The following is a 17,827-nucleotide window of genomic DNA, read 5'->3' as shown; positions in this document are numbered from 1 at the left end:
GTAAGGACAGAGCACAGCCCTACTGAAAAGGAATTGGGGGTACCAGGTGGATGGCAAGCAGGGGTGTTGGAGATTCATGATCCCTGACGTCCCTTCGAACCCAGGCCATTCTGTGATTCTGTGAAATGAGCCAGCAATGTGTCCTTGCAGCCCAGAAAGCCAATCATATCCTGAGCTGCATTAAAAGAATCGTGGTCAGCAAGTCAAGGGAGGTAATCCTGCCCCTCTACTCTGTGCTGGTGAGACCTCACCTGGAGCAGTGCATTCAGATGTGGAGTCCTGAGTACAGGAGAGAGATGGACCTATGAGAGTGTGCCCAAAGAAGGGCCATAAAAAAGATCCAATGGATGGCATACCTCTCCTATGAGGATAGGCTGAGAGAGCTGTTGCTGTTCAGATTGGAGAAGAGAAGGCTATGAGGAGACCTGATAGTGGCTTTTCAGTATCTGAAGGGGTGGGTATAAAAAGAAATATGACAAGAGGAAATGGTTTCAAACTAAGAGAGGAGATTGAGGTTAGACAAAAGGAAGAAGCTTTTTACAGTAAGGGTGGTGAGATACTGGAACCACATATCTGAAATTTGCCCCATCCCTGGCAAAATTAAAGGCCAGGCTGGACGGGGCTCTGAGTAGCTTGATTTTGCTGCAGATGTCCCTGTTCATTGCAGGGGAGTTGCACTAGATGACCTTTAAGGGCTCCTTCCAACACAAAAGAATCTATGATTCTATGATTTTTTGAAAGGAAAATACAAGAGACATTTTTCTGAAGCCATAGAATAGTTCTTCTTGCTTTTGTCTAAATTGATGCATCGTCTTTTTACAACAATTTCTCCCATGAAGGACTCTTAAAAGAGCAATGGGGAACATGATCTGGAAAAATATGAAGTGAAATTAGAACAGTAAATTTTCTCAGAAGTCACTATGTTCATCTGAATACTTGTTGTATTGTAGCACAACATGAACCTTCAAAAGAAAAGAAAGAAGAAAAGCATAAAGAAATCATATTGGTCCTATGATCTACAGAACTATGTCAAACAGGTTTTTTTTGATTCCCAAGGGATTCAGAGAAGCTGCCTTGGGAGAAGTTTTTCTTCAAAGACAAATAAAAAAATTCAGTCATTTATTGTGGTTTGTTTTCATGTTTTTTTTTTTAAAGAGGGGGGGGGAGGGAGAGGGGTGTTGTATTAAAGTTGCTAAAGAAAGGGCACAGATGTGTTTTCTTTTGATTTTACCAGAACATCATCTGCAGAGAAAATCCATCACCTCACAAAACAGGCCCAAAGACCAATCTAAGTCTTCTTAAAGCTTATGCTTTGACCCATGGATTATATAAACTGTAATAACTGAGGCTGTAAACCTTGTAACTTCACCTAAAAAGTTAGTTGAAGATCTAATGCAGTGGCTAGATGTCTGGCTTAACTCTATCAAATCTATTTGTCATTCAGATTTAAGTTAGATGCTCAACACATCTGGATTGTCCCACTAGCCACAGATATTCAGAGTACTTAGTGTACTTATTTTGTGTACTGACTAAGAAAGAGCATCTTGCTAAGCGGGTGTGACACTTGTTTTATTCCTAGTAGATTCACGAATATTCTCAATGAAAGGAAAGAAACTGAATCTGTGTTTCTCACACCCTGGCTAAATGATGAAGTAACCTGGATGTTGAGCAAAGGCAGTAACATTCATCTCCTTCTTTCTCTATTGCTTTTTTTTTTTTTTTTCCCCTCTCAGAAAAGCAGATATTTCATACCAAACAGAAAGAAATTTCAGTTTTCAATACAATGAGGAAAAATGCACGTATTCGGTCAAATTTATTTTCTCTGTCTTCTTATAAGAAAGAAAGAAAGAAAAAAACAATATATATGCACAGCTCTGCTCCAAACATTTCTCTTAGGCAATAACTCCAAAAACTCAAACTCATCACCAAATAACCCATTCCATAACTCCACTCTTTCCTCAAAACATCTATAGCAGTGTAATTCTTCTTGATTGCAGACTGTTGTTCAGCAACATACTCACTTTCAGAAGAGACAAACTGCGCAGGAACACTCCTAATACTTTTTGGGTGTTTCATTAAAGCTTTGCCAAAAACAAAACAAACAATCAACCGACAAACAAACAAACAAACAAAACCGCTCACTGTACAGACACTTTCCATCATTTTTCCTGTAGTTGAAGGAAAGGATAGGGTATGATAAATAGATACGTATACACAGATGGGATCAGCTTTTAAGCTGGTTTATGTGGTGCAGGGGTAATACAAATTTCAATCACTTGAAAATAATCAGTTTTAATATTGAACCAATTTTCACCTTTCAGAAACAACAACAACAAAAACATATCCACCTTCGAATTAAAATTTTAAAGTTGAATATGAACAGTTATTTGATGGATTCTGTTTGGTAATGTAAAGACAGAATCACACAGAATGGTTAAGGAAGCCACCTGGCCCAAGCAGAGGAGGCCTCAAGCACGGACACCCAGAGTAGGGTGCTCAGGACCACATCCAGGTGGCTCTTGAAGATCTCCAAGGAGGAGACTCCACAACCTCTCTGGGTATGATGCTTGTGTCATCTGAAATTCAGGAATAAACTCATTAACTCCAGTGTGATGTTAGTAGGCATTCTAGCGACACATACCTTGAACAAAAGACCTTCAGCATATACATATTATTGTTTTACATATGCAAAAGGTTTTCCTGGGCAGTACATACATATTCAATACTTGTTCCCAAAATCATTAACATAGGGTCCCATCTGCTTGCACATGCTCAGTGATTTTGAGTGGAGGGTGTTTCAAGACCCTCAGAGATGTAGTAAGTAGTCTTCCTTCTCATGACCACAAGTTGCCTTCTCTCTTTTTTTTTTTTTTCCTAAGTTGGCAGTTTTAGAGTTATGTACTGGAGAGGGCACCCATACTGACCTAGATAACAACAATACACTGAGCTTCTTGAGCAGATAAAGATTATTCTGCTTTTCAGAAAGGCAAGTAGTGAAATGGCTTTAAACTGGAAGAGGGTAGATATTAGACTAGAAATTAGAAAGAAATTCTTTACTGTGAGGGTGGCGAGACACTGGAACAGGCTGCCCAGTGAGGTTGTGGATGCCCCCTCTCTGTAAGCATGCAAGGTAAGGCTGACGGGGCTTTGAGCAACCTGGTCTAAAGGGAGGTGTCCCTGCCTATTAGCAGGGGGTTGGAACTAGGTTTATCTTAAAGGTCCCCTCCAACCCAAACCATTCTATGATTCTATGATTCCACTTGTTCACACCAGGCAATCAGCGCCCTTAGTAGCTCTATGCATTTCCACAGAAACGCTAAGAAACAAAACCAACCAACGAAAAGTTTTGCTAAGCACACAGCAGCGCTAAAGCCGGCAGGAGCCTCTGCCGGGGCCTCTCCCAGCCCGCGCCATCAGCATGCACCCCGCGGCCGCAGCCGCCCGCCGTCGCCATAGCAACCCGGGTTGCTCGGGGCCGCCCGGGCCGGGCCGCTCCTCCCAGCCCCCTGGGATCACCGAGCCCTGCTCTGCATCCCTCTTATCATTGTTGTTATCGCTATAATTTTTCCCCCCACCGGTTCGCTAAGAGTAATTTCAGTAAGCAGGAGCAGCTGAAATACCTTTCTCGCTCCTTCCTTCACACAGACCTACAAAAAGCCCAGACCTGCTTGGTATATGGCCAAACAAGGAAATTCAAGAAGTCTGTCCAGATATGCTAATTGTTTTCATAGGTGGTTTACAGTCCTTTCACAGCGACTGATGGGGAGGAGAAAAGATTTATTTCTAAATAACGGAGCTGCTGTAGCAGTGGGGTAAAGGCAGCAGCTATATGGGTGGGCAGCAGTCTGCATGGTGAGCCAAGATAAGAGGAGATGGTAATTTAATTATCCCAGAGCACACAGAGTTGTTAATTTGGGCTGAATTTGAATTAACTGCAAATATGGCAACAGAAACGAAAAGGTGTAAATAAAGCGTTCCGGAAGCGCTGCGCTCAACTTTGAAATCAAACAACACAGAGCACTTCACGCTGCTTTTTCCTGTTGGCCACACGTTTAATTCAGGAACCTGCTGTGAATTTTTAAATCTTTAAAAACATCTTAGGATTAGTGCTTTTCTGACAGTGCTTTAACTTTGCCAATGCAAACTCCTCTCTGAATGTTGGCTATGAATGCTCCTTCAGCAGATTCGTGCTAAAGCAGCTGGGCCAATGGAATATATAAGCGGTTAAATACTGCACACAAGAAACTGGCACACTTGAAGTCTCCAAGTCAGTTAGGCTAAAATGTCAGCTGCCACCTCCTAGAGGCAGGTAAAGTGTAAAAATGAATAAACTTTACTGGCTTCTTTTCTGTAAAATAAGTGCTTTCTTTTCCCTCTCCCAGTGAAGAATGGCAGATTAAGAAAAGTGAATATTGAAAGATAAATCACAATCCCATTTCCAGCATCACTGCTTCTGTGAAATAATTTATTTCTCTCATTACTTTCATATTCAAAAGTAGCGAAGGAATGGATACCAAACAGTCAGTTTCTAAAGACAAACAAAGAACTATTAACGCTCTTCTTTAAACTGATCACCCCCCTTCTCCCAGGTACTACTTTGAAGACCATCGATTCTGCTGTATGAGAAAAATTCTTTGGTAAACTGTGATTTCTAAAAAGCAAATATGCAGATTTCTTATCACAAGCACCAGTGATAGCATTTGGATATTTCATCTTACTGCTGTTTGGAAGATAATCTTATGTAACTTGCTTTAAACTTTTAGTTTGATAACTAATATTGGTTGGACAATCATATTTCTTTTTTTCCTTAAACTGCTAAAAATTCAATCTCTTCGTCAAGAAGAAAGAAATAAGTAATGTCAACTGGAAACCTAAGTTTAAAAGAGGAAGTATTCTGGAAAAATCACTGCTTCTGTTTGATGCTGCAGAGAGTATTGAGGGTCACAATTTTTTGTTAATAATTAATGGAATTTTATTTACAAAAATGTGAAATGAAAGTTAATAGAGATGCTTTCCATGAATACAAATTACAATAGAATATCTCCTGAGCATTGATCAGTAATGAGGTATTATGTGCACTCCAACAACAAATCCCAGTGGAAAGTTTAAATGATAGACGTTCTCTTCTTAGGTTGACTGAATGACACAGAGCTGATTTACTGAGTAAACTTAAACTTATTTCAACTTTTTTTGAGGGGGAGCATGAATTTATTCACTTCTTCATACCACTTCTACACACGTTTACACTAAAATTAAATCCACTGCACTATTCAGGTCACATTGTCTCAAAGATAGGAAATTTCACAAAAGCAATGGATAAAATGACTGTTACTTTAATTACATGTTGAAATCTTTTTTTTCTTTTTACTGAAAAATGTAATAGATTTGAAGTTGAGCTTTAATTTATTTGATGCACCAAATAAGAGAATATTAAAAGCACTTCAAATACCAATTAATTAAAAAATATTTAGTGTAAGAATTTGTTTCTTTTTTGTCCTGAGGAGAAGGAACAGATGTTGATACTACAGAGAAGCAACCAAGTTTCAACGGAAGGAAACAATCAAAAGGCAACTAATTTCTGAGCTTTTCTAGTTTCTGTCAGCTACTTAATACAAAGGTGTATGATTACAGTATATGATTACCTCTAAAATCTGAGGTTTAGGGCAACAAGGCTGCAATCCTTTCTGAATACAAAGCACCTGGAAGTGGACTTCTCCACTGGCTTGCTCATCTTTTTCCAAGAAAGCCATCAGATTGTAAAATTTTACTTCACTCCATTCAATTTGATGTAAGAGGAATCCACATTAATAACTAAAAAAATTAAGGCTGAAATCTGCAACATACACCGAAAGTATAAGGCAGTGGAGTGTGCCAATAACTAACATAAATACTGTCAGCTTATAAAGAGCTTTCCTATTTCTCATATTTTCATATTGTTCTCTCCAACTTGTTCAGTTTAGCTTCGACAAACCCAGACACTGGAAGATTAATTTTAGTCAAATTTCTTTTCCCATAAAAATGCGGTTAGTATTCCTGTTAAAAAGTGTTCTTGATGAAATAAGTTTTCTTATCACTTGCAGAAATGTATTACTTACTGCAAACATTTAAATAACTATTTCACTATATCAATGCAAGCTCAGGGAATAAAAATTTGAAAGCTAAAAATAAGAAATAGCTCCTATTAAAAAAAAAAAAGGGAGGAGGGTGAGGGGGGGGACTAAGTTAAAAGCAGTAAAGTGCTAAGTATAAGAGAAAATACCCTGTAAGCACTCAACGTACTAGCATTGTGGAAGTAGGGATCAAGAAAACCTGGTTGGATTACATGGTGCAAGACCGGAGCTAGTAGTTGTTAAAGTACATTTTACAGCAATTTCTGAAAATATCCAGATCCCGAGTAGTTGTTGAAGTACATTTTAAAGAAATTCCTGAAAAAGTCCAGGTCCTCAGTGACATACAGTTTGGATGGGAGATCTCAACATGTGGTGTCTCTAAAATGGACCATTTGTTGGGTAAGGAGTTGGATGGATAGTCATATTCAAAGGAGTCCATGTGGAGATCAGTGATGAGTGGTCTTCCTCAAGGGCTAGTATGGAGTCTGTCACTTCATTGGTGGCATGGACAGGGTGATTGAGCATACCTTCAGCAAAGTTACAGATGACACCAAGCTGAGTGGTACAGTTGGCATGCCGGAGGGAAGGGATGCCATTCAGAGGGACCATAGCAGGCATGAGAGGTAAGCCCATGTAAAAAACATGCGGTTCAACAAGGCCAAATACAAAGTCCTGCACCTGGGCTGAGGCATTCCCCAGTGCAAATACAGGCTGGGTGATAGGTGAATTGAGAACAGCCATGCAGAGAAGGGCCTGGAGATACTGATGGATGAAAAAGTCAACGTGAGTCAGTAATGTGCACCTGTAGCCCAGAAAGGCAACCAAATCCAAGGCTACATCTAAAGCAATGTGTCCAGGAGGGTGAAGGAGGTGACTGTCCACCTCTACTTCACTCTTTTAAGACCCTGCCTCCAGTACTGCATTCAGGTCTGAAGACCCCAACATAAGAAGGATATGGACCTGCTGGAATGATCAGACAGCTGGAGCACCTCTCCTTGAAGAGGGGCTGAGAGAACTGGGGATGCTCAGCCTGGGGAAGAGAAGGTTCTAGGGAGACTTTATCACAGCCTTCCAGAGTGAACTATAAAAAAGCTGGAGAGGGACTTTTTACAAAAGCATGTAGTGATAGGACAAGAGGTAATGGTTTGAAACTAAAAAAGCATAGATTTGGATTAGACATTAAGAAATTCTTCACTATGATGGTGGTGAGGCTCTGGAACAGGTTCCCCAGAGAAGTTTGGATGCTTCATCCCTCGAGACCAGCTCAGATGGTGCTTTGAACAACCTGGTCTAGTGGAAGGTGTCACTGCCCATGGTAAGAGGGCTGGAACTACATGATCTTTAAGGTTCCTTCCAACTCCAAGCATTCTCTAATTCTGTGTATGAACATGTTCCCCCAACACCCAGTGTCCCTCTCTCAACTCACAGATCCTTAAAAGAGACATATATAATATGGATATTTAAAGTCTGTACAGTGTATTACTTGAAGGTATTTCTGACCTGCTTCTCACTTAGCTTTCTTTTAAGCAAGCTAAAATATACTTTTTAAATGCATATCTTGGTATTTGCAGTTAATAGAAAAATAACAATTACAAGTATGATGTATTTTGTGTTACCATAGATTTCCCATAAAAATCATACTTCTGCAGTCTTTCTGGTTGCTTTCTCAGTTACTTCAACATGCACATTTTCACCAGTCCTATAACAAGTAATATTCTCATTTTGGCCACAGTGTGTTTTATGGTTTATTGTTGCAGGTCAAAAATGCCATTTTTTATTAGGCTAAGTTTGCAGTTACAGACTGAAGTAGGAGAAAAATGTTTTATATACTGCAGTAAATGGTACTGTTGAATGTTCTGATAGATATGAGATGGGGTGAGAATAAGGAATAGGCATGATGTGGTAGGCAACAAGAAAAAATATCATTAGATATCTCTTAAAAGACTTCAGAAGTAACCATTAAGGAAGAAGAAAATGATCCATGAAGAGAGATCAGACCCCAAACTAAGAAGCTAGGATGTAGCAAGTCATATCCTCAATTAAATATGCAGTCATTAGAGTTTATTTTTTAACTTTTAATTACGAAAACAAAGCTTTTTCTTTCAAACTTCTATTTTAAAATTGTCTGTCATTGGAATGGGGAAAAGGAAGAAAAAATTCTGTTTCAGCATATTTTGTTTTCAGTTTCATAGGAGGAATCTATTCTAAATAATAAGATATTCAATCTTAAACTGCAATATTCTTTTTTTTTTTTTGACAAAGCTGAAACAAAATTAACATTTTCTAATAGGAGATCTCACTACATATCAGGTTTTCAGTAAAACAATCTCAGGGCAACTGCTGTTAGGTAGATAAACAGAGACTGGGTAAGCTCGGTGGAAAGTAATTGGCTGTGTCCTGTTTTCAGTCAGTGACTGGCAAACAGAAAGAGCAGACTTAAAGCATAAGGGTAAGCTTGGAGACTGATTAGTCAGGAAGCTATTGCTACAGGCAGCAAGAGTAGGAGCTATCCCACGAGCTCTCTTACAGCAGTTTTCCTTGCCCTGCGAGACACAACTGGAAATCCCTTAATGCACTCTGCCCTTCATTTATTTTTGCTACTGGACATTTGAGAGCATTTAAGAACGCTGTTTTTTTGAGTACTTGCCTGATGATGGATCACACAGAATTAAAATGATTTTATATTTCTTAGGGAAAGGGGAAGACTACCATCTACAGTACAATTATAAAACTAGGGATGATCTGATAGGATACTGCTTTTTATTCTGTGGTGAGTAGCCAGAACTGAGTTTACAACTAGTCAGGGATCACTCTTTTTTATATATATGATTTGCTCTTTAAGCTGAAATTATGAACTTAACATATCCAAGTTCAGATATTTAGCTGAGTCAGCTTTCTTGTAATTCCTATAAATAATCTTGCTGCTTTTAACTATTTTAATATATTCTAAAGTGTGCCATAATTACATTCAATGCAAATATTATATTTTTATATCAGTTAGCAGTGATTAAATATTAACTTCAAATCTTGCTATCAATAAATATATATATATGTAACATAATACTACAGTACTGATCCATTTAAGTTTTATCCAGCTATTCTAACAAAATATCGGCACACTTAAAAATTATTATCATAGTAGATAGCTGTGAAGTATGAATTACACAAACATTCTATAGTAAAGAGAAACAGCTGAGTATCAAGGTACTAGAATTTGTTAGCAAAAGAAAGTGGGTTATCCAAAATCAATGCAAATGTTCATATATAATCATTGTAATAGAATTAACTCATATATTTTTTTCTTTATTCCTTGCTCAGGACAGAATGTACTAGCTTAAAGAGCAACTATTCAAACTGTTGTTTTATCTTCAGTAGTCACTGTGCTAATTTCTATTAACTTTATTATAGATACAGAATTAAAACATGGAGAAACCATTTGTTCAGATTGCTAAAATTAGAGGCCTAAACGCACTGACTATTTAACAATTTATAAAAGCTACTTCTTGTCTAAGATGGGTATGTCCCTCTCTCTATGCAATATAAGAAGCATAAGCTCTCTAATTGGGTATCTATATTAATGAGGTATGAAAATTCCTCAAGAAATTAAATACATGCATTAATTGTAGTAGATCAGTTAAAAATGGACACCTGATATGCCCAAGTAATTAATTAGCATTAAAAAGCACTTTACATGCTCAGTGCTTTGTTCGTACTATTTTCACTTGCAGTTTTGGGTGTTTGGTATATCTGAAAAGTGGATCCTGAGGGTCTCAATATTCTAACAGTGAAAATTGGGAAAAAAACAACCAACCAAACAACAACAACAGCAACAACAACAAAAACAGAAAAACAAACCAAACGAACCATAGCCACCCAGATGTGCACAGGAACTGCTCAGGTTTGGAGGAAATCTTTAAGAACTGTTCCTTTTGATATAGTTCTCATTTCAGTCTTCCAAATTTAACAGTCCTCTCCAAGCTCCTCCATCAGCCTAATTTGGCATTGTGTTCATATGGGTTATCAGCAGGTTTGGAATTGTTACAATGACTCACCCAGTTTTTCAGCTAATGATGGTAGAGTGAAAGGAGAGGTGTCATGAACTTTACTTTCTCATGGAAAAGATGGAAGAAAAAATACTTATATTTTAGAACATCGGAAGAAAAAGTGTATTATCATCTCTCTCTTTTCTGGTAACAAGAGTAATGCATGCTCAAATAAGAATAGGTGTTCAGATAAACTTCTCCAGACAAAGTTCTTTGGGGAAGAAAAAGCAATTTTGGCAGGGAAATGAAGTGGGGTATTTGGGGAATAAATTACTTTTCAGTACTTTTGAAATTAAGAAAATAGGAAAAAAAAAGCCACCAAATGTAATTATAAATACAGTAGGAAAAGGTACCCATTTCAAAATGATTATGAAAACCTTTACTCAGCTACATTTAACTCTGGTTCATCCAGATTCCATTATTCCCTTAGGGCACAAATTTAAACCATATTCTCCATATCCCTGGAAAATTCTCTCTGTTCATTAGCTCCTCTGCTTACAGAGTTCTGCTATAAATAACAAACATTACTGAGCCTAGTGATTCAAATATTCATATTGAATGAGGAAAGCCGATTATGATTCCTGCCACAGAAAACATTCAGTCTTTAATCCAGTGACTGAAGTAAAATGCATATGGGGATCTGGAAGCTCCAACCATGAAAATACCAGCCTATTAATTTGTGTCCCACGAGGCAGGCATTTTCCAACAAATAGTTTGCCCATGGTTTTATTAAGCTTTTTTATCCAAGATGTTTATACCAAAGCAGCTGTGATTTAATTCGATTCCATAACACAAATACCTATGATACTAATACAAACTTTACTATTTCCCACTAATATTTTTGGTGAAGTGTAGAAATTAATCTCAAATTTAACTAAAAAAGTCACTTCATTGAACAAAACGTGAGGCATATCCTGTATTTAGATTATCTGATACATTTTTCATCTTTCTGTTTATGAAAAGCAGCTGTAACAAAATGCAGTGCTTCTAGCCAGCATGTGCTCTTAAATGGCAAAGAAGAACCCAAGCAACAACGTGATTGGAGATGTGAGAATATATACCCTTTTAAATTATTTAACTCTGATTTAAGAAATAGAAAAGACTTTGACTTAGTGGAAGGTTTCCCTGTCTCTGCAGGGGAGTTGGAACTCAACTCTTTTGGTTGGAACTAGATGGTCTTTAATGGCTCTATGATTCTGATTGATTCTGTGTCAAGAGTAAGAGTCAAACTACAATGTCCACTGAAAGTGAATACATTCTTTATTAGCCCGATTTTCTTCAAAATCCAAATATTTTTCCCTGAATATGCTTAAATTTAGATTTTCATTTTGGGTTTGTAAGCTACATGACCGTGAGAAAAGGAGTGGGTAAGGTTTGTGGGTTGTGTGTTACTGTGGCATAGGAGACTGTACGTATGGTGCAAACTGAAAGCAGAAAGTCAGAAATAGTGAAAATATCAAACTGCAAGAGTAATGAATTCACAAAGGTGTTCCCCACTGATGAGATGCATAAGTGAATTGTGTAATTTTTTTGACAGCTGCAATATATAGTACTTTTACTATGCAATAAACAGCTTAAGGTAGGTAATGATGAACTGTCATGAAAAAATTCAAGTAATTTCCAAAACCATTTTAATAGGATCTAACCATCTAATCATAGTCCAACTATCTTGCACTACTCCAGATCATTCTGGCTATCATCTTTCCTTCTGACATACATGTGAAAGCTGTATTTGTGCCCTGTATTTGCTTTCTTTGCCACTCATGATCTCTAAGTAGGAGCCACCAAGAAAGTCTCTTGAGCCTTCTCATTATTTTGCTGGGAGGTTGATGTGAATTTTGCCTTAGGCATGTATGATGGAAATATGCAAGACTTATCTATTTTTGGGATGAAACAAAGATGATACCGGATTTATCAAGCAACTTACAGGCACAGTCACCAGTTCTGGTTCATCTTAAATGCAAATTTCCCTTTAGAGTATTCCAAAACTTAAAAGTAAAGCTTCCAAGTGTTCCTACTCCAACAAAAAGGAAGAAAGTACAGGATACTCTTGTTTTTCCTGCATCTTTTAATGTCTTTTATTTGCACTTTTCCTGAATGTTGACTTACAATGGCAAACATCAGGAAGAAATACAACTTCAGTATTTCTTTTACACTGCACATTTTTGCACTGTAGCAACAACCACTTAGAAAATGAAACTAAATAATCCCAAAGGAGGAAAGAAACCATTAAGGGAACACATTCACTTACATGGCAATGAAAGATGAATTAAGTGTGCTTAAAGAATTTGATGTGTAATGTTTTGTGCTTTCTCTGCATCTTTTGAAATACTGAATGAACACTGCTGCATTTACTAGACATTGCTTGAGTCACAAAAGACTCAGGTCAGGATCAATACACCATATCAGTCTAAGATTTTGTCCCTAGTGTACCATTAACCAGACAAAACTCAATTCTAACATCTCGCTATTGAAATTTCACAACCCAACATAGTGAAAGAAAGTAAAGGCAATCCTTTTAAAATGATATATGTAAGACTATAATGAGAACTGTGATTGTTGTTCAGACTATACATATATTATTTATTCTGTTTGGATCAGTGTTTCTAAAGCACTTGAAGAAAGTTTCAGGACCTTAGATGCCACTTATTCTTAATGCTCAGTAAATAATAAACAGAAGGGAAAAGGCCTAGTAAATTTATACCTAAAGCTTTGTTTAACGAATACGGAAGAGATTTGAAAAGTAGTCTGAGAAGTGACAGAACCTTTTTACTACGCAGATCAGCTCAGTAATCGTCTTCAAATGGAAAGTTCTGCATGACTAAACAATGGAAAGACAAATATGGGTAAATTGTTGGCAATTTACAGCTCCCTTTGCAGATTTAAGACTGTCCACTGATGCATATTCAGAGGACTGCTCTGAATATATAACCTGCCTGTAGTACCTTTTGGAAATCTGGTTACCCAGCCAGATGACTATGAAGCTGACATTTACTATATGTGCAATTATGGGATATAGTGTCACTGCTTTCAAATGTCACTTCTTTGCTACAGTTTTCATCTTGCAGAAAATGTCCTTGCATCTCCTAAAAGAAGCATTCCTACTGAACTAGTACCAATGAACACTGGCAAGATATTTATGAAAGCAGTTAGTTCTTATGAGCGTCTAATTTGAACTCTTCAGAACATCTCGCTTTAGTAACGAACTCATCAAATCTCTGCAGAGTAAGTCCCTTTATAAGGTCCAAGGTGGCACTTAGAATTTTTGCTTAGAAATCTTTTGCTCTCTTTCTTGTCTATCCTATGTTCACTGTAACTCTTCGTAGCAAGACAGAGAGATAAAAGATACGCAGGACAGTTTACTCATGGCATTTTTTCTAAGATTACAATTCCTGTTTTCCTTTTCTAAGTATGGGTGATGCCAAGAGGTTGACAGTTTGGGTTTGACTTATACAGCCGGCAAGTTACAGAATTTTTTTCTTTCTATACCCATTTTTTTCTTTCTATACCAATTTTTTTTCAGAGTACTAACATTCACTTACTACTGATTTGAAGTACATTTTTCCCTTCTTAGCAGAACCTGTATCAACTTCCCAGCATTTGTCTTTTCTTTTTTCTAAAGGTTATTTCCTGTTTCTCTTTATGTCAATCTTAAGTCAATAAAAAAATACTGATGTTGCTATTTTTTTTTTTTTTTGGAAAGGCTCTGAAAGACTCAAACTTTACTGTTTTTCATCTAAAACTCTTCTCACAGCCTTTCATCCCTTCTGACCCACTTTCTCTACTCCAACATTAAACTTCAAGAGAGGAAGATCCCTAGATAAAGATCCTAAAAACTTTGCAACAAAATTAATCATACCCTACATTTTCGAATGTTAATTCTACAGGGCCATCTCTGTGAGAGCCTGCATGTGTGTGCAACTATGCCAATGCAGGGTTAGTTCTAAAGAAAACAAATAAAAATGATCAAATTAACTTTTCTCATCTGGGTATTTTTTCACACATATGCAAAGTTTGCTCCTATGGCCACAATTTCTTTGAACTTTGCTGCCTGCTCCAGAAAAAAATATATATATATATTTATAATTAACATTGTATATGGCTTCAGGGGAATTATTTCTGTTAGGATAAGCAGCATTTTTACTTGACTTCTGAAGTCAATACTAAAGTGAAGATTTGGTCTTAAAATGGGAGCAGTTGAGAACTACCTTTCTCTTTTTAACAAAAATCCTAGTAAATATTTTCATTTTATAACAGTGCCTACAGATACTGCAAGTCTGTTGAGGAAACTAGTCTGTTGAGTAAAACTTCACAGATCCAAAAAAATTGTCTATCTTCTTCTTTCATACATGAGTTAAAAACATCTAGCTAAATGTTTAGCTCATGATTGGAATGAAAAACAGGCTAACATCAATAATTTCTTAAAAACAGTGTATACCATGAGGAAATGATTGTGTTCAAGAATGCATCTTCAGGGCTACAGGATAAGAAGCGTACTGGAAAAAATCTTCACAGGCTTCAGTGTTTCTCCAATGCTAGATACTTCCTAATGTTCCTTGCATGCAATTTTGGGAAACACGGCAACATACACTTGCAGTTTTTTTTTAAAGGAAAACCTGAGATCAAATGTAAATCATCACATGCTGTCATATATAGCAATGCTCAAACAAAACAGTGACCTCCAGGTGGTTGCACTATTGATTTTGAGAATTAAGATGAGCCTTAGCTCATTGCCATCTATGACTGTCAAAAGTAAGGTAGCAGAGACACTAGGATGAACCGCAGAAGACAACTCTGTTCTGAATAAGAGATGAAAGAAACACAGGAAAAGAAAACAAAACGTTTTCTTCTGCTTAACTGGGATCAGAATGACATCGGTTGGCAAGGATTTTATTTAACATAGGTATTTAAAACAGTTCAAACTAAACATGATACAAAAATTATTCTGTTGTTTACAGGTTTGCTGAACAAAAAGCTACAATAATTTACACTATCCTTTACAGCAGGGGGTTGACTTTATTATGGAAAGAAGACCTTCTTGTTACCTTTGAAAGCACAATCCACAACCCAACTGATTGCAAAAGAAAGATTTCTTTCAACCTTTGAAGTCACAAAAATCAACCTGCATTTTCACTTCCATTTTACTATAGCTTGTCTTTACCCTCAGCATTTTGAATCTAACCTCCTTGGAAAGAAAATCACTTTCCATTGCATTTGAGATATATATACGTGCAATCAAAGCTGTATGTAGAATTTGTATTCATGCATTTCAGATGACATTACCTTGGCTACTGTTACTGCAAATAAATGTGTAGCCATAGCAGCAGAGAACTAGGTGCAGGCTGCAAAGACTGACTGAAAACTTAGTTAATAATGCAGTTTTCCGTGCTGTAGTGGGCACTTTGCTGCCTTGGATATGCTTGTTTGTGTATTTGAACGTAACTAGCTTGGAACAAATGTGCAAGATGCTAATGTATGTTGATTGTTGTTTTAAATAACTGATAGACTCAGATCAAGATTAGGTATTAGCTGCTTGAAAAGATATTGTAACGTGCAAAATCCTGATCACTGGCAATTAAGTGCTTTATTCTGCTCTCAAAATATAAAGCTTCTCCATTTGATATTACTGAATCAAAGGTACAAAAGCACTAGAACTATGCTAACAGACAACTAGTGCTGTACCCCACTCTGACTAGCAATTACAGCAAAAGCATATACTTCAACAGTTCCACAGTTTATGGTTATTTTCATTTAAAGCTAACTGTAACCTTATCAGGCAGTTTTGAGTATAAGCCTAATTCAGCTGTTAATAAAATAAATACAAAACAGCATTAATAGAAACAAAGGAAATAAATATACTAACCATACCAACATCAACAAAAATCTATTGAAAATATTTGTATTCCAAAGGTAATTCTGATCACAGAAATAAGAGCAGACTTAAATGACAAAAAACACCCATCATGTTAGGGGAAAAAAAAAAAAAAAGGCAGTCTGTTCAATAAAAGAAAAGTGCAATAGAACTGAAAATAAGAGAACACAGCCAAGAGGCCACTCAGGGAAGCAGCATGAGAACCACTACTCAGAAATACCAAGTGAAGACTGCCAGAGTTTTCAGGGGAGATCAACAAATCCCAAGGAAGAAAAGAACCAATCAATGGCTAGCATTCCACTACATTTATTACTTTTTTTTTGTTTGTCTGCTTGTTTTGTTTTAGCAATTTATTTAATGAGAGGAGAAAATGTCTACTCTCAGTTCTAGAGCTATTTAGTTCTGGCTTGCTCCTCTGTTTTTCACTTTTTTTTTTAATAAGACTTGGCTTAGCCTCAGCATTAGGAGGTAGTTTGGTATCTTGAGCAGTATTGTACTGAGGATAACGATGGCAGTGATAAAATAAATTATCTTCCTGCTGCCATTTATATTACAGCTATGGAGAGAGTGGACATTCTCTCTGTATTTCTCTCCCTTACTGTTCTCTGTACAGGAAATATGAAGTCACTGCTTTTTACATCTACTGTGCTGGGGTATAATTTTATTTCACTTTTTTTAGAGAAAACTCTTTAATCAGACTAAACAGTTTTTGCTTGGTTTTATTTTGTTTTTAAACAAGAAACGTTAGAACTTGATGGCATCTGCCCAGTAGAGATTGCTGCACGCTGTATCATTCAGTAGGTAGATATTTCAACACATAGCTTGTAATTCTTTTTGACTGCAGTATGAGTCAAAGAAGTACACTCTAGGTATGAATCTGCAATGTGTATTAATAAAGCATATCCATTATACGTGAATCTGTTAGTCTCATCAGAAGAAGCAAACAGGAAAAGTGCTTTATCGCTTTCTACATATTTTAAGGTAGTAGCTTTTTCTGCACACTGATACAAAATTTAGCATTCATTTGAAATTTCAAGTTAGGAAAAAGAGCTAATCAATTAAAGGCCAAACCAATCGTTCTGTCTAATGACATATTCCAATTTTTCTGAAGTAGGCTGAAATCAGACTTTTTCCTATACAGTATATATACAATGAGCAACAGAAAATAAATTGCTACAGAAAATAAATACTTAGAAAAAATAAGTTACTGCATATTTATCCACATTAGACAAAAAGTGAAAGAAAAAAATTACAAAGAGAACCAGACTGAAAAAAACAAACCTGACATCATAAAATGTTCAACTCCTTGGTAAAAGAAAATTAAAGAAGCTTTGGAATTCTTGGTTTGAGTGATGACACTAACTTCAGTGAAGTTACTAAAAACAAGATTTGCTACTGAGGGTCTAGTATACATTCTAGATAATACGCAACCTAGATAATTTTTAATTTCCTAATAATAAAATAAATGATCAGACAGAACATCCTCGAATTATCTACATAGGCTTTCAACAGCTGAAGAAAGGGGAAAAAAAAAAAAAAAAAAAGAAGAATTTATAAGATAAACTCCAAGCAATTAATGCCCATGTTTTAGCAGAAATTATATCAAGTTCAGTGCTTTGTTTGGCTCAAGACAGGAAGATACAACATCTAGATTTTGTGACCAATTTTATGTGACCAAATGTGACCAACTGTGACCAAAAGCCAACAAATCAACAACACAGTACCAAATTCTTTAAAAGAAAGATTAGGAATGTATTATCTCGCTCCAGAAAAAATAAGACAGGCTCAAGAAAAGTTGCATT

The 17,827-nt window shown here is 36.6% G+C and overlaps 1 protein-coding gene across 3 annotated transcripts in view; it reads right to left on the bottom strand.

Annotated features, from left to right (window-relative positions):
• The window catches only part of DIAPH3 (diaphanous related formin 3), a 237,529-nt gene that overhangs the window by 42,853 nt on the left and 176,849 nt on the right, over nt 1–17,827 (bottom strand). Inside the window, exon 28 of one of the 3 annotated variants that reach the window (XM_040653578.2) lies at nt 16,766–16,902. The exons of the other annotated variants lie outside the window; for them this stretch is intronic. Coding sequence (XP_040509512.1) covers nt 16,820–16,902 — 83 coding nt within the window. The 3' untranslated portion in view covers nt 16,766–16,819. Of the gene's footprint in view, nt 1–16,765; nt 16,903–17,827 lie in introns of those variants that run through there. 3 annotated transcript variants of the gene reach the window in all.

The sequence above is a fragment of the Gallus gallus genome, chromosome 1 (genome assembly GCF_016699485.2).
Source record: "Gallus gallus isolate bGalGal1 chromosome 1, bGalGal1.mat.broiler.GRCg7b, whole genome shotgun sequence".
Lineage (NCBI taxonomy): Eukaryota > Metazoa > Chordata > Aves > Galliformes > Phasianidae > Gallus > Gallus gallus.
This window is presented reverse-complemented; position numbering and strand designations above follow the sequence as displayed.